General features: G+C 45.1%; 1 protein-coding gene across 6 annotated transcripts in view; it reads right to left on the bottom strand.

Moving 5' to 3' along the window:
- The window catches only part of ADGRG2 (adhesion G protein-coupled receptor G2), a 123,720-nt gene that overhangs the window by 53,261 nt on the left and 49,766 nt on the right, over nucleotides 1–20,693 (bottom strand). For all 6 annotated transcript variants that reach the window (XM_032592019.1, XM_032592021.1, XM_032592018.1 and 3 more), the window contains exon 3: nucleotides 16,479–16,597. In XM_032592019.1, coding sequence (XP_032447910.1) covers nucleotides 16,479–16,596 — 118 coding nt within the window. In that variant the 5' untranslated portion in view covers nucleotide 16,597. The remainder of the gene's footprint in view (nucleotides 1–16,478; nucleotides 16,598–20,693) is intronic.

Raw genomic sequence — 20,693 nt, forward strand, 5'->3', positions numbered from 1 at the left:
CGATCGTGCTCCATTCCTCGTTTTCCCAGGGACCTTTACTAAAAATGATTCCTCCCTTCTACTCAGCAAGATTTCCAATTCACTTTCTTTTTTCTTTCTATTATTTGCTTCTGATTTTCAGACACCTTTGGGGTCACTTTGGAAACGTAAAGAAAGAGGCAGAAGTCAAAGGGTTTCAGGAGATCCGGTGACTGTAACTTATATTTAAGTTCTTGCACAAAGTCGAGACCTGGCAAAATTTCAGGGGACAAGCGAAAGGCACATGGAATCATGATGTTCTGAGGTTGCCCTCTAGTGGGATGTGTAGTCTCCCTAGGGGTCACTGGCTGGCTTCTAAACATTAACATTAGTTTCTTTTCTAGCTATAATAATAATGTGGGCTTGAGTGGAGAAAATTCTAAACCACAGAAAAGTGTAAAGAAAAAATTTTTCTACATAGTCATCATAATGCTTTTACTCAAAGATGATGTCAGCCAGCTGTACGGATCTTCAGACTATCTTTGGGCCAGTTGCGGAACAGAAACACTTAAATAGAGCCTTGGGGATGTTAGCATCGTGTTTTATTGAAAAGTATTCAGAGACACAAAATTGAGCTCGTTAGCGTTCTACTATGCACGGTGTCCTGGTAACATAGCTAAGCTGCATTTCCCAGAATTCCCTTTTCTATACGTTTGTGGGTTTCGTGGCACACGAGAGAGCGTCCCGGGGGAGATGTGGGCAGACGCGGAGCAGCAGCTGCCTCACGTCTTTGCTGTGAGGCGGCTGCCAGCCCACACTGCCCTGCGCACCCGCCCGCCCCGGACCCGCTCCAGCTTCTCTGACTCCCGGGCGAGGTGTGTATTTTATTTTTACTTTAAAAAAAATTTTTTTAATATCTTATTTATTTTTGAGAGCAAGAGACAGAGTGTGAGTGCGGGAGGGGCGGAGAGAGAGGGAGACACAGAATCGGAAGCAGGCTCCAGGCTCCGAGCCGTCAGCCCAGAGCCCGACGCGGGGCTCGAACTCCCGGACCGCGAGATCATGACCTGAGCCGAAGTCTGACGCTTAACCGACGAGCCACCCGGGGGCCCCGCGAGGTGTGTATTTAATCTCGTGCTAAGGCGGGCACCTGGGGGACTCAGTCGGTTGCGTGTCCAACTCTTGATTTCGGTGCTGACAGCACAGAGCCTGCTTGGGATTCTCTCTCTCCCTCTCTCTCTCTCTCTGCCCCTCTCCCACTCACGTTCTCTCCCCCACCACCTTCTCTCAAAATAAACAAACATTAATTTTGTGCTAAGGGGCCAGTTTCTGCGGGACAATCGTAGCACCAGCCACAGGTAACAAGAACTGACATGGGTTTCAGTCTGTTGTGGGTTCCAACTTGTCCCTGTTGTCACCCGTCTTACTGCCCTCCCTACAGCCTTCCCGACTGCCTTCCCATCATAGATGTCAAGTTCTGGCATCAGATGTGAAGACAACAGCTTTACAGAGACTGCTTAGCTGGCTCCCACAGCCGTATAATGTCAAACCCCTGTGACAAATTCGTGTGTGCGTCCCCAGTGATTCTCCTTCTGTGACTGAACCCTAACTTATACAGTATGAAATAGAAAAATTCTGAAGCAATTAGAACAATTCTCTATAGCTGCCCTGTTCACTACAGCAGCCACTAGCCACGTGTGGCTATTCAAAGTTAAATTAATTCAAGTTAATTAAAATTAAAATCCAGTTCCCCGGTCACGTTTCAAGGGCTCAGTGGCCACATGTGGTTGGTGGCTGCTGTACTGGACAGCACAGATACAGAATGCTCCTGTTATCAAAAGAAAATCTCTATTACTAAGCTGGTCTCTAGTGATAATGGCTAGTGTTGACTGAGTCCTTACAATGTGTCAGACGCATGACAGGCATCTCTGGATACATTAACTCATGTGACCTGCATATAATTCTATGAGAAAGGTACTGCTATTTTACAGATAAGGAGACTAAACCACAGAGATTAAACGCCCTGTAACAGTCAGAGGAAATAAACGGCAGAGGTAAGATTTGACCCCAGAAAGTTCGAAGCCTGTAGTCTTAACCTTAAGCCAAACCGCGAAGGTCCCGGCGGCCTGGGTTGGCCCAAAGGGAGTGAGGGGGTGGCTCTGGCGGACCTCCTGCCCTCAAAGTTGAGACTCTCTCCTGACTGGATGATGAGCGTCTCGGGAGTGACCATAATAGACTCCCCCCAGCTTGGACCGTACGCGGGCTCTTACGTGATCTCAAGAAAGAAAAGATGCCTGTCCCACCCCACCCTGCCTTCCAATGGCAGAATGAGATGTACCATTGGGGAGAAGGGTCACAGATGTATTAGTTAAGGTAAGGCAAATCGCCGCGATAATTAAAAACTAAAATCTCAGGGGCTTACAAAAGTAGCAGCTTACTTTCTATGTGTAAAGTCCCATCAGCAGCCTATGGGCCACACCTGGGGGGCTCAGTCGTTTGAGCGTCGGCTTCGGCTCAGGCCATGATCTCACAGTTTGTGAGTTCGAGCCCGGCGTCGGGCTCTGTGCTGACCGCTCGGAGCCTGGAGCCTGCTTCCGATTCTGTGTCTCCCTCTCTCTCTGCCCCTCCCCTGCTCATGCTCTGTCTGTCTCTCTCAAAAATAAATAAACGGTAAAAAAAAATTTAAAGTCCAGTCAGCAGTCTAGAGTGGAGTGTAGGGTGGAGCAGAGAGAGGCCATCTGCTCCGTGCAGTCACTGAGGAGCCCGGGCGGACAGAGGCACTGCCATGTTCGACACGAAGATTCCAAGTGTGCTCCGGAGAGCCACATCCAGCAGGCACACCGGGAAAGAGAGTGAGGGGAATCGGGTTTTTAACGGCCAAGCCGCAAAGTGGAAACATCATTTCTACCCACATAGAAATGGGTAGAACTCAGTCAGAATTAGCCAGAACTCAGTCGCCCAGCCACTTCTACTTGCAAGGGAGGCTGGGAAATACAGTCTGGCTGTGTGCCGAGGAAGAAAAAAATTAAAGTTTGGTGAACTGCCAGCCAGTCTCTGCCACATCAGATTTACTTTGAGTGTCATAGAATAATTAATATCCATTAAACTAACGATGGGACAAAATTAATGCTAAAATTACTCTCCCCAACCACCATTTTCTCTCTTGTTCTTTGTCACGATATTGACGAGGTCAAAAGTCAAGAAATCAATATGAATTTGAGAGCTGATGCATAGGGGCACTTGTACCCTAATGTTTATAGCAGCACCTTCAACAATAGCCAAATTATGGAAAGAGCCTAAATGTCCATCAACTGACGAATGGAAAAAGAAGATGGGGTTTATATATACAATGGAATACTACCTGGCAATGAGAAAGAATGAAATCTGGCTATTTGTAGCAACGTGGATGGAACTGGAGACTGTTATGCTAAGTGAAATAAGTCAGACAAAGAAAGACAGATACCGTATGTTTTCAGTCATATGTGGGTCTTGAGAAACTCAACAGAAGACCGGGGGGAGGGGAAGTGGGGGGAAGAAGTTACAGAGAGGGAAGGAGGCAAACCCTAAGACACTCTTAAATACTGAGAATAAACTGAGGGTTGATGGGGGGGGGGGGAGAGGGGAAAGTGGGTGATGGGCATGGAGGAGGGCACCTGTTGGGACGAGCCTGGGTGTTGTACAGAAACCAATGTGACAATAAATTTCATGTAAAAAATATGAATTGGAGGAGGTAGAGGAGTCCCTGCCACTTTGAGGCTCAATATGAACTCCCCTTCTTTGTGACTCACCTCCCTCGCTTTGCTCCCAGCAAACATCCGTATCATGATTTTCTCATGACCCTCAAGAGTAGAACTCCCATGTGACAAACCATTTCTCTAAGTAGATGCATACCAGTAAAGCCACTAACAAAAGCTGGATGTATACTGCCGATGCATACTACTTGGCTGGAAAAGTTGTATATCTGGGGCACCTGGTTGGCTTAGTTGGTAGAGCATGACCTCTTGTTCTCACAGGCATGAGTTTGAGCCCCACATTGGATGGAGACATCCTTAAGAAAATAAAAATTAAAAAAAAATTTTTTTAAAGAAAAGTATTCGTGAGTTGCCTCTATTTTGAGGCCGTGTAAAAAGCTTTGCTATAGCGCTTCTGGATAGAAAATCCTTAGCAGACCTTTTGGCCTTTGTACGTCAGTGGCTCGTGTTCTAATGTCTTCGCCTTATATTGTCTTTGGTTTGTTGTGAGCTCTGAAAGACTGATCTGGGATTCCTCACTTTTAATAACGTGTAAATCTTGATCTGGTAATTTCCTCCATCTGAATGAAGAGCCATGTCCATTCATTTGTAATAAATGAATGAGCATACCTCCTTAACCAAGCTTTAAATGTGATCGAGAGACTGGGCTCTTGGGGCACCTGGGGGGCTCAGGCAGTTAAGCGTCTGACTTGCTTTCGGCTCAGGTCAGTTCGTGAGATTGAGCCCTGTATCGGGCTCTCCGCTGACTGTGGAGCCTGCTTGGGATTCTCTCTCTCCCTTTCTCTCTCTCTGCCCTTTTCCTGGCTCATGCTCTCGCTCTGTCAAAATATTTAAATAAACTTAAAAAAAAAAAAAAAAAAAAAAAAAAGACCGGGCTCTTGAGTGAGACTTACTTGGTTTCAAATCCTGGCTCTGCCTTGAGTAAATTTCTAACATTTCCCTGCTTGTATTTGTGCACCTGTAAAACGGGGGTGATCATTTTGCATAAAATTATATTACATTTTATCACAGTTCTAGCAATAAATCATAATTATTAATTCAGACTCTGTGCTCTTGAATAAAGTTTACTTTTATATAATAATGGTGTTTTTTTCCTTTTAAGATTTTAGTTTTAAGTAATCTCTACACCGAATGTGGGGCTCAAACTCACAGCCCCAAGATCAAGAGTCACATGCTCTTCTGACTGAGCCAGCCAGGCGCTCCCTGATTTTTTTCTTAAGGCAAGCGACATATCAATAACTCATAGAGAGGCACTTAAAAAATTATGAAGATGGTTTCTTTCCAAAATTTGCAGGTATGTTACTTCCATCTAACTATAAAACATTCTTATGTATTCACTAACGCTTGATTAGTGGGACTATCCATTACAACACTGTCTAATTCAAGTTTCCATAGCTTAGGGCCATAGGAATTCATCTCCTAGAAAGACCCATGGTTCCATCTGTGCATTACACGTCAGGAAACGGAAGGTCATGGAAATTCGTTTCAGAGGTAAAGGAGACTTGAAGACGACCTAGCACAATTTTATAGATCTAGAAAACTGGCAGCGTAGTCACTTAGACTATAGATCATTATTTCAAAAATTGCTTATTTACCCACAGTAAGCTGCATGAGAAAATTAGAGTGTGCTTTGTAAAAATTATAGCTATACTGGTTTTCTACTGCTGATCACAAAAACTGGATCCAGTTATGTACGTCTTTGCTCAACACAAAAATGAAAAAAAAAATTCTTAAATAAATCATTTGAAAGATACTATCTTTTCGGGCTTGGAGTTCAGGGGACGAGAAGAACTACAAAATAGGTCCCAGGTAGGGAAAAGACTACAGACCAAACTAGCCCACCCTCCTCACACTATAAGTGAAGAAACAAGCCCAGAAACATGAAGGAATCTGCCCAAAGTTTATTCATTTGGTAAAATGTTTAAAGGCCTACTGCATACGCCAGGGACTGGGTTGTAGCAGGAAATGACACAAAGCCCCTGACCTCAGATAGAGTTTGCGTTGTAGTCATATCATGCAACTCACTTAAAAGTATTAAAATTCTATTTTGAAAAGATCCTGTAACTGGACATTTTTTACAAATTCAAACTCATCCCCTCCTGCCCGTCCACTAAAACCCAGAACGTTAGACCTTACCATGAATCCAAATCAGTGTAATAACATATCATATATTAGGAGCAAGACAAAAAAAACCGACAATACGGTTGAAATACACCACCGCATACTAAGAACTCTGTGTTCGGTTCTTATTCGTTCAATTAATGAGATAATTAGAAGCAATTCTAATTTATTCGCCAAAGTGAGACTACTGCCCATTTCACATTTTTCATTTCTCTCTTCTTTAACAAAATCCTATATACTGTAATGAACACTACAGCAACAGGAGTAACTTTTACTTCAAGCTACGTGCATTCCTAAAAGAAACTAACACAATTGCCACAGACGTCATTACAAAAGCATCCTCGATTTATGCTGATGTTTTTTTACAGCAGCACTGCGATCTTATGAACACAAGACTTCTTGCCAAGATCAATGTGTTTCTTATTATTTCCTTGAAGTAAAGAGACACCCGCCTCAAGGTACATTTCAACAGCGTATTCCCTTGGAGTATCAACTTACTCCCTGATAGATTAAATCAGTGGAGCTACTGCTTTTATCCTTCAGATCTCCCTCAATCTTTATCTGGTCCCTTGGGAGTACAAATCCATTTCAGGATGAATGAACATGGCTAAGTTTCAGTCAAAGTTGTGTAAAAACCATCTCCGACTGCTTCAGGGACTAAACACAAAGGAAACGGTTAAGAACACAGGTTCTAGAATCCCAGCACCTCCACTTTCCAGCTGTGTGAACTTGGAAGTGACTCAAACTGTCCAAGCCTCAGCTCTCTATCTAGGAAATAAGGGATTAACACTTGATTGTTGCTATTGTCCGGTTCCACTAAAGTAACACATGAAGCATTTACAAGGACATCATGCATAGCACACTTGACCCTTGAACAACACGGGTTTGACTGCGCGGGTCCACTTACACGCAGATTTTTTCAATAAATACAGGCCAGTACTGCAAATGTATTTTTTCTTCCTTACGATTTTCTTAATAACATTTTCCTCTCTCTAGCTTACTTTATCATAAAAATACAGTACACCCAGTGTACCTGGGTGGCTCAGTCAGTTAAGCATGCGACTTCAGCTCAGGTCATGAGCTCGCGGTTTGTGAGTTCGAGCCCCACGTCGGGCTCTGTGCTGACAGTTCAGAGCCTGGAGCCTGCTTTGGATTCCGTGTCTCCCTCTCTCTGTGCCCCTTCCCCACTCATGCTGTCTGTCTGTCTCTCTCTCTCCCCAAAATAAAAAAACATTAAAAAAATTTTTTTAAATATAGTGTATAATGCGTATAACATACAAAATATGCATTAATCAACTATGTATGTTATCGGTAAGGCTTCCGGTCAACAGTAGGCTATTAGTTGTTAAGTTTCTGGGGAGTCAAAGTTATGTGCACATTTTTGACTGTACAGGGATCGGCACCCCTAACCCCCGTTGTTTTTTTTCAAGAATCAACTGTAAACCTTTGAAATGTTAACTCTTCTATGTGTAAGAATGCTTTCGGGGGCAAGTCACAGAATACCCAATTAAAAGTACCATAAACATTAAAGACATTCATTTAGCCCACTTAAGAAATCCTAAAGCAGACAGTTCTAAGAGGGTTCATCCTGCAGCTCAGGAAGACCCAGGCCCTTTCCATGCTTCTGTTCTTTCACCTTCAGAACACTGTTCGCTCAACATCTTCTTTTTTTTTTTTTTAATTTTTTTTAACGTTTATTTATTTTTGAGACAGAGAGAGACAGAGCATGAACGGGGGAGGGGCAGAGAGAGAGGGAGACACAGAATCCGAAACAGGCTCCAGGCTCTGAGCGGTCAGCCCAGAGCCCGACGCGGGGCTCGAACTCACGGACCGCGAGATCGTGACCTGAGCTGAAGTCGGACGCTTAACCGACTGAGCCACCCAGGCGCCCCTCGCTCAACATCTTCAAACTCTCAGGGTATCTCCATTTTCCACTGGCACTCACTACCTCCTCTCAATGTATTTAAGATGGTGACCAGTGTTCCAGGCATCAAATCCAGACCCAGAAACATCCAGATACAGCACCATCTGACAGAACTTCCTGCAGTGATGGAAATATTATGCATTTGCACTGTCCAGTACAGCAACCACTAGCCCCATGGGACTCCTGAGCACTTAAATTGTAGCTAGTGTGACTGAGGAACTGAATTTTTAATTTCATTTAGTTTTAATTAATTTAAATTTAATAGTCACATGTGCCTAATGGCTATCATATTGGACAGCACAGCTCCAGAAGAAGAAAAACTATTTCTCCTTGAGTCTCATTTTAAGAGTGGGGAAATTCTGGGGGTGCCTGGGTGGCTCCGTAGGTTAACCTTGTGACCTCAGCTCAGGTCATGATCTCACGGCTCGTGAGCCCAAGCCCCAAGTCGGGCTCTGTGCTGACAGCTCAGAGCCTGGAGCCTGCTTCTGGTTCTGTGTCTCCCTCTCTGCCTATGCCCCTCCCCAACTTAGGCTCTCCCTCTCTGTCTCAAAAATAAATAAACATTAAAAAAATAATTTCAAAAAAGAGTGGGGAAATTTTTCCTCAAAGTCCCCCAGCAGATTTTCCCATGTGTCTTATTGGTCAAAAGGAAGCCACATGCCCACTCCTAAAATCAAACACTGGCAAGGAACAGCATTTCCACGGTTGGCTTAGAATAATTAGGATTTGCTCCTGAGTCATGTGGAAAGGAGCAAGCACCCTGTGAAGCCAGGGCTTGGCCAGCAAGTAAAGAGCAAGGAATGGTTGGCATATAAATTTGATCAGTAATATATGCTGTACCGCTTCTGCTCTGTCCAAATCAGGGATCTGTAAACTACGGCCCGTGGGCCAAATCCCACGTTTCTAACAAAGGCTTCATTGGTGCAAAGCCACGCCTATTTGCATATTGCCTATGGCTGCTTTGCCTACACCAACAGAGTCGACTAGTTGCCACAGAGACTGTGGATGACGCATGAGGCCAAAAATATTTATTAGCTGGCTCTTCACAGAAAAGGTTTGCCAACCCCTGGTCTAAACGGACATTCCTTATGATTAGAATCACCATTGTTAAGGATGTTGGCTACAACGTACTCCTATTGCCAAAAGCAAGTACTCTGTGCAGGCTGATGTGGAGGACAGAGTTCTGGAGAGCTGCTTTCAAGGACCCTGATACTACTTCTTGCTGAGTAACTTTCGAAGTTACTCCATTGCTTTAAGCTTCAATCTTCTCATCAGCAAAGTAGGGATAATAGAATTTTCTTTGCCTACCTCAGCAGGGACATGGTGAGATGACGTATGCCAAGGTGCCTTGTAAACCATGAAGACCTACAGAAATATCCAGTTGGGTTGTTGCTGCCGCTGGGTTTTTTTTTTTTTAATAAAGTTTATTTATTTATTTTGAGAGAGAGAACACAAGCAGAGGAGGGGCAGAGAGAGAGGGAGAGAGGGAATCCGAAGCAGGCTCCGCACTGTCAGCACGGAGCCTGGTGCGGAGCACGAACTCGCGAACCGTGAGATCACGACCTGAGCTGAAACCAAGAGTCGGACAATCAACTGACTGAGCCACCCAGGTGCCACATCTGCTGCTGTTTTTAAAGTCCGGGACTATGAGCTGTTGCTACTGGATCCTACCAAGGAACACTGGGACTTTTCCATGACGAGCAAGGCAAGGATAGCACTGGCAACTGGCTGATTTGCCAGTCAGCAAAAGCCACTTCGGGAGCTTTTATCAATTTAGAAATCAAGAGATTGATTGGCTTCGCTGTAACTTTAAGACCCTTTGAAATCACCTTACGTAAAAACCTGAAGTTTAAAAACTATTTTTTTTTTAATTTTTTTTTAACGTTTATTTATTTTTGAGACAGAGAGAGACAGAGCATGAACGGGGGAGGGTCAGAGAGAGAGGGAGACACAGAATCTGAAACAGGCTCCAGGCTCTGAGCCGTCAGCACAGAGCCGGACGCGGGGCTTGAACTCATGAACCGCGAGATCATGACCTGAGCCGAAGTCGGACGCTCAACCGACTGAGCCACCCAGGCGCCCCTAAAAACTATTTTAAATTGTTTCCAACTTCACATTAAGAATTTTGAATTGGAGAGCAGCTTTGAAATGAGATGGCAGACATAAGTGGTTCTCGGTTCAAAGCAGACCCTGAAGATCCCTGGTAAACCCAAGACAGTGAATTAGGAATCTGAAGACTGTCCCTACTGGACAATTGAACGCACAGAATCTCAGAGTTCGAAGGAATCTTAACAGGCAATCAGCTGAGACCCTTCATCATAGAGAGGCGAGGACACCATTCTTCAAGAGTAATTCTAGCCAATGAGCAGCCACTCCATTGCGGCCTATGCAAAACTTGAGAAGAGTAACCTATGTCGTATCAGAACTCACTGGCTTTAGACGAGGGCGATGCTGGTGATGTAAGCTGAGGGGAGAGGCTCACGTTCTAGATTATCTCTAGGCCTGTGACTAGAGTCACAAATCAAAACCAGTCAAACAACAAGAGTTTATTGAGCACTTAGTCTGTGCTAGACTATGAAGGATACAGAGAGGAAAAAGTCGCCACCCTTACCCACGAGGACCTGACTAGATATTTCTTCATACCTGAAAAGAGAAAACCAGAAGGAAAAGCAGAATTCGGGATATGATGATCACCTTCAACAATGCCTAGCAAAGTGTCCTCACGCGTCTGAAGTGTTTAATATGTATTCATTTTAAGGTTAGTTTAAAATTTATAAACAGAAGTTAGATGTACAAACAATAGCAACAATAAACAAACAGATACGAAAATACCCAAGCTTCCTTTAATGTCTAAGAAGGTTCCATCTTATTTTTGAGCCTCTATTCCAGAGGTTCAGGAAAAGCATTCTTAAACCTGATGATTTAAGGTAGCTCTCTCTTTTGCTCTAAGATGATCTCCAGTTAAGTCAATGTCGTTTGGAAAAATGCACAATCTTTGTATTCCCGCCTCTTCCTTCCGGTAGTCAAGATGGCTTCCAGGCTGGGAATGGGGCGCTAGTGTCCTTCTGGCAACAGGCACCAAGGGCCCGGATCTGTGAGCCCACCCCATGTTGAGCACTGGGTTCTCGACGACCTCTCCGAAGATCTCCCTCACCCTGTGGGGTTCCTGGGTCTCCAGCTGGCATTCGCTGCTGAAGGCTGTGTCACTGGCCCCCATGGTCAATTCTCTCAGTAGCCCACCCTGGCCTGCAGGTCCGTCTCTTGCTGACCAGGTCCCCTCAGGTCCCACCAGTGAGTGTCTGTCACATCCTGCACCTGGCTGCCAGTCTAAATCGTCTACACCCTCACTTTTGTAGCCCTGTCCCTGCACCTGGCTCACAACACAGCTGCCCACAAGGAAAGTGAGGGCCAATCAGCATCTCTACCCTGCCCCACAAGAGACAAAAAAGACTTGAAAAAGACATCATCTCTAGCCTTCTTTCTGCCCAAACGCACTATGCCACCGTCCTTCATCTCTACCATGCTCCCCGTGTTGACGTATAGGCTGCTGTGAGGAGTTCCGACCAGGGCTTCCAGGTGGAAAATCAGACACAAAACGTCCTCTGCTTTCAGTTTCCTCCTCAATCTATCCAGAGCCTCTACCACTCCCTGTCACCACTTCTACCTGCCAGGGAAAAGAGTGAGGGTCTAGCAGAAGCGGCCTCACGCCTGTGTCGGGGTAGTGGGAACTCGGAGGGCTGGAAGACTGGCTGAGCGTCAGATCAACGCCATGGTATTTGAAATCTCATTTGCACAGATGGGGAACCGAGAGGGAAGGAGTGCAGCACCCGGTTTGATACTAGAGGACAAAGTCAAACAAGACAGGTTCCCTGCCTTTCAAGAGCATTACAGTCTACGCTCCTACAGCTTTAACGTGCACGGCACAAGGAAGAACAAAGACTTGGATGGACAAAGCATGGGAAGGTAAGAGGAAATAAGACAGTGAGGCCTTGGAAGAGGGGAATTAGAGAGGAATCTACCACTGGAAATGCCTGCAGCACAGAAAGATCTAGGCCCAGACCAGAGAGAGAAAGTTGGGGATTATAGCTCATGAGCTCACTAAACTGGCTCAAACGTGGTAATTGTTTCCAAATGGGGAAGACAACCCTGCAAGAATGAGATTATAACCATCTTCCATTATTATGTCATTTCACCCTCTGGAAAATAGTTGTACCTAAAAGAAGACCTCCTTCAAAGACAAAAAAAAAAAAAAAAAAAAAAAAGAGACAGAGAGAAAGAAAAAAGAAAAAAGGCATGGCATAGCTCAGGAAAGCTAGAGGCTAGAAAGTATAGCTACCTACCAAAGCTCATCTGGGATTCTGGTAGACCAAGAATGATTCCCTCACACGTTACCAAATTATACAACTGAAAGCGCTAAGGTCTAAGGATTCTCTCTGTTGGCCAGTGGCCTAATAAAAGACTGTCAGACCGACCTCTCCTACTGTTAATTAAGAGCTACTGAGTCACTCTCAGGCTTCCAGGGCGAAGCTACTGTGTTTGCAATCCAGAGCCCCCAGAACCCAGGGTAATGGCTGCTCTCTGGCAGCTTACCCCAGACCCCCTCCCTCTCCAGCGTCTCCCCGTGCCTCACCGACACGTGCATTCGGTCTCCAGGCACTTACGAGGCAGCCTGGTGGAGTGTGAACAGTATAGGCTATGGGTTCCAACAGGGAATCCCCCAAGCTCTCAGGCCCTGTGCAAATGACTTAATCTCTTTGATACTCCATTTCTTCATCTGCAAACTGAGACTAAACATATCTATCGTGATGCGTTTTTGTGAGGATTAAATGAGATGACGTACATAAAGCACCCAGCAGGGCCTGGCCCAGGGCAAGCCCCCAGTCCTCATTAGGTTGCTTCCCATCAGTCTCCCACCCGCCTCGCCAAACCCTTCTTCTCCCTTCTCACGCGGCCCGGGGACGGTGCACTAAAAGGACTCGTGATGCATTAAAGTGCGTTCGGCAAAGGAAGTACCTAATGCCGTCATATAAGGTGACAAGTATAAAGAGATATGGACAGAGAGAAAAAGGAGCAGGGCGCCTGGGTGGCTCAGTCGGTTAAGCGTCCACTTCAGCTCAGGTCATAATCTCATGGTTCATGGGTTCGAGCCCTGCTTCAGGCTCCTGCTGTCGGCACGGAGCCCACTTCCGATTCCCCCCCACCCCTCCCCTCCCCTGCTCTCCCTCTCTCAAAAAAATTATTTAAAAAAAAAAGAGAAAAAGGAGCATTGGGGAGAGAGAATTACTTCTTTTGAGGAGATCAGGGCAGATTTTATAGAGGTAGTGATATTTGGCTGGACCTTGGAAAATTAGTGAGGTTCCAAGTGGGGGGACCCCAGAAAGCTGAGGGAGGGAGTAGGGAAGTATGATAGGGAAGGGAGTAAAGCCCACAATGGGTACACTAATGAGCGGGTTACTACTATGGGTAACTGCGGCACAATCCAACAATCTACTAGGTTTGTAGAACATACCTCAGCATCACCTCGCCAAGGGACGAGGCAGCTGACGCAGGTGAACACAAACTCTCAGCCCTCACTGTTCTGAAGCGTTAACTCCCTGGCGCTTCTGGCTTATTCCACACAGGGGCCACACATGGTCCCATCGGCACAGATTATTCTCGGTCAGAGAGACACGGGAGCCGTCAGGGTGCGTGTACTTTCCTGTTTACCTGCCCCCTTTTCATCATGTTTAAATACATTTTTTCAAAAAGACTTACGTCCCTGGGGACATTTACTCATCAGTAGAGTGGGGACATTTGATTTCTGCTCCACCAATCCCACAGTGACGTTTTAATGCCCCGAGAAGACGATGTGCGAGCATAGTTTACATAAACGTCACAGGCCCGCGACAGAGTTCGTAACTTGTGATCTCCATGGGGGGGGGGGGGGGGGGGGCGGTTTGCGCCCCCTACTTACGTCTTCGGCAAGCTGTGCAGGCAGTGTAGACTCTGGGCCAATCACATCAACATCACCTGGGAGCTTGTTAGAAACGTCAGTTCTCGGGTCCTGCCCTCTACCTACTGAATCAAAGACTGTGGGGGAGGGACACAGAAACCTGTTTTAACAAGTCCTCCAGGGCATTCTGCTATCTTGAGAACCGATGTTTTCAGAGGTTTGAGAACTCTGGCTTTCTGGTTATGAGCACAAATTTCAGAGCTGGCCACAAATCCCAGTCAGCCACTTCCTCGAGTAACTTACTTAGCTCTCTGAGACTCAGTGTCTTGATTTGGGAAATGGGGCTACGGCTAGGATCTCTCCTTCATGGATTTGGTTGAGAAGCTCAAGAGAGTGAATATGTGTAAAGCAGGTAGGAACCTGGCACACTATAAGCAGTCAGTACGCACTTAGCTCGTGTCATTTCTTTTTGTAAAGTGTGGTGGCTTCTTGACATGCCCCAGTGCCTACTTTTTGAAAGACTGTCAGTTGTGTTTTAGCCTGTTGGGAAGTTTTCCACTTACGTTGTGTGTGTGTGTGTGTGTGTGTGTTGTTGTTTACATGTCATTGTTTGCTGTTCGGTGATACTCGCTTTATCCAGCGAAGGTTCCTTGCTCCTGCCACTCTCCTCTGAATAAGAAAGGTATTTCTCTGTGTGGCCTGAATAATTCTTCTTAAAGGGGCGCCTGGGTGGCTCAGTGGGTTGGGCATCCGACTCTCGATTTCGGCTTGGGGTCATGTTCGTGAGTTCGAGTCCCGCATCGGGCTCTGCGCTGACAGGTGAAGAGCCTGCTTGAGATTCTCTCTCTGCACCTCCCCCACTTGCTCTCCGTATCTTTCTCAAAGCAAATAAAAATACACCTTAACAAAAAGAATTCCTCTTAAATAACACTGCAGGCGAGGATGCTTTCCATCTGCATAGCATGGTATGCTGTACCTACAGATGTTACAGCCAGGATTTCTGGCCTTTCTGCTGCCTTCCTTTAGGCACCTTTCCTCCTTGTTTCGTTCTAAAGATCCTCTTTTCTGAAAACCATTCTGCTTCGTTTGGCTAATTCTCCATCTACTTCCCTTAAAGCTTCCACGCAGAAGTGCCTTCAAGTAGCTACTTTTTTAAAAAACAGATAAACACCAAAAATACACCCTCACGCACGCGGTCAAGTGATTTTTGACAAAGGTACCAAGACCATTCAATGGGGGAAGAACAGTCTTTTCAACAAAGAGCGCTGTGAAAAGTGGCTATCACGTGCAAAAGAACAAAGTGGGGCCCTTATCTCAAACCATATACAAAAATGAACTCAAAATGGATCAAAGCTCCTAAACACAAGAGCTAACGCTCTAAAACTCTTCGAAGAAAATGCAGGGAGAGATCTTCAGGACATCAGATTTGGCAGCGGTTTCTTGGATAAGACAGCAAAAGCACAGGCAAAAAAGTAAACAGAGACCAATGGGACTTCGTCAAAATTAAGACCTTTAGGCATCAAAGAGCACTATTAAGACAGTGAAAAGATAACACAGAGTAGGAGAAAATAGTTACAAATTGCATTATCTGGTAAAGGATTTAATATCCAGAGTATAAAAAGAGCTCTTGAAACTCAACATCAAAAAACCCCCAAACAACCCAATTCAAAAATGGGCCAAAGGTTTTAGTAGCGGCTTCTCTAAAAACACATCTATGTCATGTCCACTGAGCACATGAAAGATGCTCCCCATCACTAATCAGTAAGGAGGTGCAAATCAAAACCACAATGAGATACCGTTTCGCACCCACTATCGGCACAGCAGGAAACAGGAAGTGTTGGTGAGGATACAGGATCCTTGTGCCCTGCCGGGAGGAATGTAAAATGTAGTGCCACTGTGGGAAACAGTGTGGCAGAGCCTCAAAAAGTCAACCACGGAATCACCATATGATCCGGCAATTCCACTGCTAGGTTTATGTACCCAAAAGGATTGAAAGCATGGACTCAAACTTGTACTTGTACACCAATGTTCACAGTAGCATTATTTACAGTAGCAAAAGGTGGAAATACCCCAAATGTCTATCCACGATGAATGGATAAACAAAATGCGGTCTACGCACACAATGGAGTACTATTCAGCCTTAAAAAGGCATGCAGTTCTGATACATACTACAACGTGGATGAACCCTGGGAGCATGCTAAGTGAATAAGCCAGACACAAAAGGACAAGTATTATATGATTCCACTTATATGAGGTACCTAAATGACAAATTCATAGAGACAGAAAGAACAGAGGTTACCAGGGACGGAGGGGAAGGGGAATGGGGAGTTACTGTTGAACACGTACAGAGTTTCGGGGCGCCTGGGTGGCTCGGTCGGTTAAGCGTCCGACTTCGGCTCAGGCGCCGATCTTGCGGTGCGTGGGCTCGAACCCCTCGTCTGGCTCTAGGCCGACAGCTCAGAGCCTGGAGCCCGTTTCGGATTCTATCTCTCCCTCTCTCTCTCTCTGCCCCTCCCCGGCTTGTGCTCTGTCTCTCTCAAAAATCAATAAACAGTAAAAAAAGAAACACGTACAGAGTTTCTATGTGAGATGACGAAATGTTCTAAAAGTAGATAGTGGTGATGGCTGCACAAAACTGTGAATATATTTAATGCCAATGGTTAAAGGGTTAAAATGGGAAGTCTTATGCTTATTTTACAGCAAAAAAATAAATTCTAAGTAAACACACATTACAGAGATAGAACGGGGAAAAAATGGAAAAAAAAAAAAATTTGAAAAGCAGGCACCTTACCTTCCAGGGATGTAACCAGAACAACATGAAGACAGATGACGGTAAGAAATATCTTGAACAGCAGTAGAAGTTCTTCGGGTCTGCCAGCATGGCCACACTGCCTGCCACAGAAAAACATCCTGGAATAAAATAAGGGGAAAACATCATCATCACAGCACGCCATAATCACAACACAGAAACACCCAAGAGGTCAGTTACTTAACCAAGGCAAACTGCAATCCTGCTTCCTTTAAATTACTCTGGTTCCAGAGAATTGGCAATGCCAGCCGGGCGCTGGCTACAAAAAGCAAAACCTATATTGATTATGGGAAGACCACCCAGTGGGATATCGTATTACATTCAAAATTATTTTTAAAAACAGGGGCACCTGTGTGGCTCAGCCGGTTAAGTGGAGGACTTTCGATTTCGGCTCAGGTCATGATCTCACGGTTGGTGGGTTTGAGCCCTGCGTCGGGCTCTGTGCTGATGGTACAGAGCCTGCTTAGGATTCTCTCTCTCTCTCTCTCTCTCTCTCTCTCTCTCTCTCTCTCTCTCTCTCTCTCTCTCTGCTCCTCCTCCACTTTCTCTCTCTGTCTCCCTCTCAAAATAAATAAATAAGCTTTAAAACAATTATTTGAAAAACAAAAACCAGAAACAGACGCACAAATGGAGAAAACAAGCTCGTGGTCGCCAGAGGTGAGGAGACAGGCAAAGTAAGTGGCAGGGATTAAGAGGGACAAACTTCCAGTTATGAAATAAATAAGTCACGGGGATGAAAGGTACGGCATAAAAAACGGTCAGAGACACTGTAATAAATTTGTATGGTGTCAGAAGGTAACTACACTGAACCATGGGGAGCATTTCACCGTGTACAGAATTGTCAAATCACTAGGTTGTACACCTGAAACTAATAGAAAGAATATTGCCTGTCAACTATACTTCACTTAAGACTGCGATTTTTTAAAGATAGGCAAGGTAGTCCCTGTGAATTTATGGAAAACTTCAATACACACAAAATATTAAGAGAAGAAATTAAAAACCCAAAACACTGCATATATAATTAGTAATGCTATACAAAGGCTGCTTAAAACGATGCTAAGAATCAGAAGGGGTTAGAGAATCCTATAAACATTCTACTCTTACTTATGTTTTATACTGTAAAAGGATTTCCTCTCTGTTACGTGTCAGCTCATGATCAGTGCTTGCATTTTTAGTAGTCAGGAGGGGAGAGTCAACATTTTTTTCAAAAAAGCGAAGTCCGTAACAAAACTGAATTTAAAAGCTCCGTTTACCATTCATGCATCCACGCATTCGACAAACATTTATCGACGGACAATAAAAAGAAAGGTATCGAGGGGGGGCCGGCACGCTGAGAGAATCGCCAATCCGAAGACCGCGTCCGTCCCTCTCACGGTGGAGGAGCTGGCCAGCAGCACCCCCGACGGGCGGTCGGCGCCAGCAGCCGAGGCTGGCATGGGACGCTGAGGGAGGGAGAGGCCAGGCAGGAGATCACAATCTGCCCACGGGCTCAGGCACAAGCACGCTGAGCGGCCAAAGAGCGGGAGTTCAAAGGTTCTGGCTCTGCCGTGCAACGTCGGCGTGACTCTGGACGAGTCCTTTCCAGTGGCCGAGATGCCCCGTCTAGCCAACTGTGATTAACAGGACCGACCCGAGAGTGCCGCTGTGCTAAGTGAGCACGGTGAAGCCACTAGAAAGGCTAGCTGTACTCTTGACTCGTTCAGTCAACAAATGCCCATTTTGCGCCCTAGTACGTGTAGGGTGAAACAGTGCAGGGGTTATGTGGGTGAGGGCATGGACAGACGGGGATAAAACACAATTTCTCAGTCTCCAGGGAAAGCTGTCAGTCTTTAAGAATCCTGTAATTTCACAGCCATCACCAATGCCACGGAGGTAACTCTTTCCCTGGACACGGCGTGATAACGTCTCAGACCAGGAGGTGAATCCCTCTCCTTCCAAAGAGGGCTTACGTTTTTTAAATCAATAAATTGTATTATATATTAATACACTACGTTCACAAACCGTAAAATGTCTCTGGTTTGGCCCTGCTCTTCAGCACGCTTATCCTCTCTCTCTTCATAATGGCACATATTATTGACCCTCCCAAATGAGTCACTCGAACCAGAATGTTAATATAGCCGTGCAGAGATGTAGCAATGTCTCTCTGGAGGAAAATTTACGTGTCCGCTACAGCTACAGGCAACAATATTGATGAATCTCAGAGATACAAAGTTAGATAAAGGGGCCAGACGTGAACGAATGCATATCGTACAGGAGTCCATTCGTATGACGGACAAAAGCAGGCAAAACTGACGGATGGAGCGAGGAGCAGGGGGAGCGGCTATCCCTGGAAGGGGGTGCAGGTGGAATAATTACAAGTGCGCACAAAGGGGTTTCTGAGGTACAGGTGCCATTCTGTGTGTTCAGTTCCTGAAACTCAATCGAATTGGACACTTATGGGTCTGTCACAAAAAGTTGCATTTAAAAAGTTTAAAAATCAATCTATTTTTTTTTTATTTCTGAGGGCAGTTCCCCCTCCAAAAGCACTGCCATTCAAAAAACAATCTGTATTTAGTGCACCAAACCTCTACCAAAAAACTCCCTCCCATACACATGCCCTCAGGCTCAACTCTACCTGGAATTTGTAGAACTGACTTAGAAAATTTACTGCACAAATATCTGATTTCAGAGCAGTTTACTTCTGGAAAGGAACTCAGAATTCACCTAGCCTCAAACCCTCATTCGACAGACCAAGGAAGAGGCCCAACCAACATGCTCTAGGCGATGGGTCAAGGTCATCCGGCTGTTTGGTGGGACTCCTACTCTTTCTACCAGACCACAATGCTGTCCTCCTGAGGATCTGTGTCTTTGGAAGTAAACTGTTCTGAATCCACCAGGTGAAATGAATCAACAAAGTCAAAACGCTATTATATAATTTCAAAATTTTTGCCACCTCATTCTTGAGCTTTGCCAAGTTCTAGGGGAGGACCTCCTAAGTGGTACATAAGATACGGTCAAAGTTAAATTAGTCAGAGTGCACAGTGACTGGTTATTATGTGCTGGAACTTGGGCCTCTGATCAAAATAAACCACGCCTTTTCACTGAAGAGGGCTTGTACTCAACTCCCAATGACAGCAGGAAAGGCCAGAATGAAGGGTGATTCCAGCAATCATCTTGAAAAGAGAACACAGATCAAGAAGGACTTACTACACACCAAGTGCCACTGAAAAGACCGCTTTCAGTTGTCAAGGCTGAAATACCTTTCCTCAAGGCTGAATATGTATTTCCCAAAAGGAGATGTTTTATCACATTTAAAATCATGTGGCTCCTATTGCCTTCTGTATAAACTAGACAACACCCTGCTAAGTCATCACGTCCTAGGATCACTGACCAAGGAGGAAATCTGTGGATTTTGAAAGCCTTATTCATTATACACAAAAGTCATTTTTACCTTTTTGAGCTAGAACTTTTCTTCGTTTTCTGGTGTAAGTTGGGTTAGCTCAGTGCTATCTAGGCCATCGAGAAAGATGATTTGAATAGCCATTGATTCTTAGCACATTTTCAAGGTGCTAAGCATGGCTGGTGAGATAGCATCAACTGCAAAGAAAACTATCTGCTCGCATTTAAACAGTAAAATCTAGCGGCGCCTGGGTGGCTCAGCCGGTTAAGCGTCTGACTGTTGATTTCAGCTCAGGTCATGATCTCACAGTCGTGAAATGGAGCCCATGTGGGGCTCCGCCCTGACAGCACAGAGCCTGCTTGGGATTCATTCATTCATTCTCTCTCTCTCTCTCTCTCTCTCTCTCTCTCTCGATGCCCCTCCCCTGCTCATGCTTGCATGTATGCTCTCTCTCTCTCTCTCAAAACAAATAAACTTAATAAATAAACAAACAAACAAACAAACAAAGATCATCCAAAATCCATCTTGGTCCAGGGCCCCCTTTTGTGGTTGTGGACTCTGATGTACATGGCTGCCACGACATATGCAATGATCGATATTTTTTTTTTGACCTAAGTAACAAGAGGTGTGATAATTGTTCCGCAAGCCTCCTAGAAAATTTTATGCCTTTGAGAGAAAACAATTAACCCTCAAAAGAGCACGTGATAGACTGACCTCTATCTTCTCAGAAGAAACAATGGAAGCCAGAAGACCAAACAAGAACTGTGATATCGTTCACTACCTACAAATCCTCACTGAAACAAATCCTAAAAGATGTA

The sequence above is a fragment of the Lynx canadensis genome, chromosome X (genome assembly GCF_007474595.2).
Source record: "Lynx canadensis isolate LIC74 chromosome X, mLynCan4.pri.v2, whole genome shotgun sequence".
NCBI lineage: Eukaryota > Metazoa > Chordata > Mammalia > Carnivora > Felidae > Lynx > Lynx canadensis.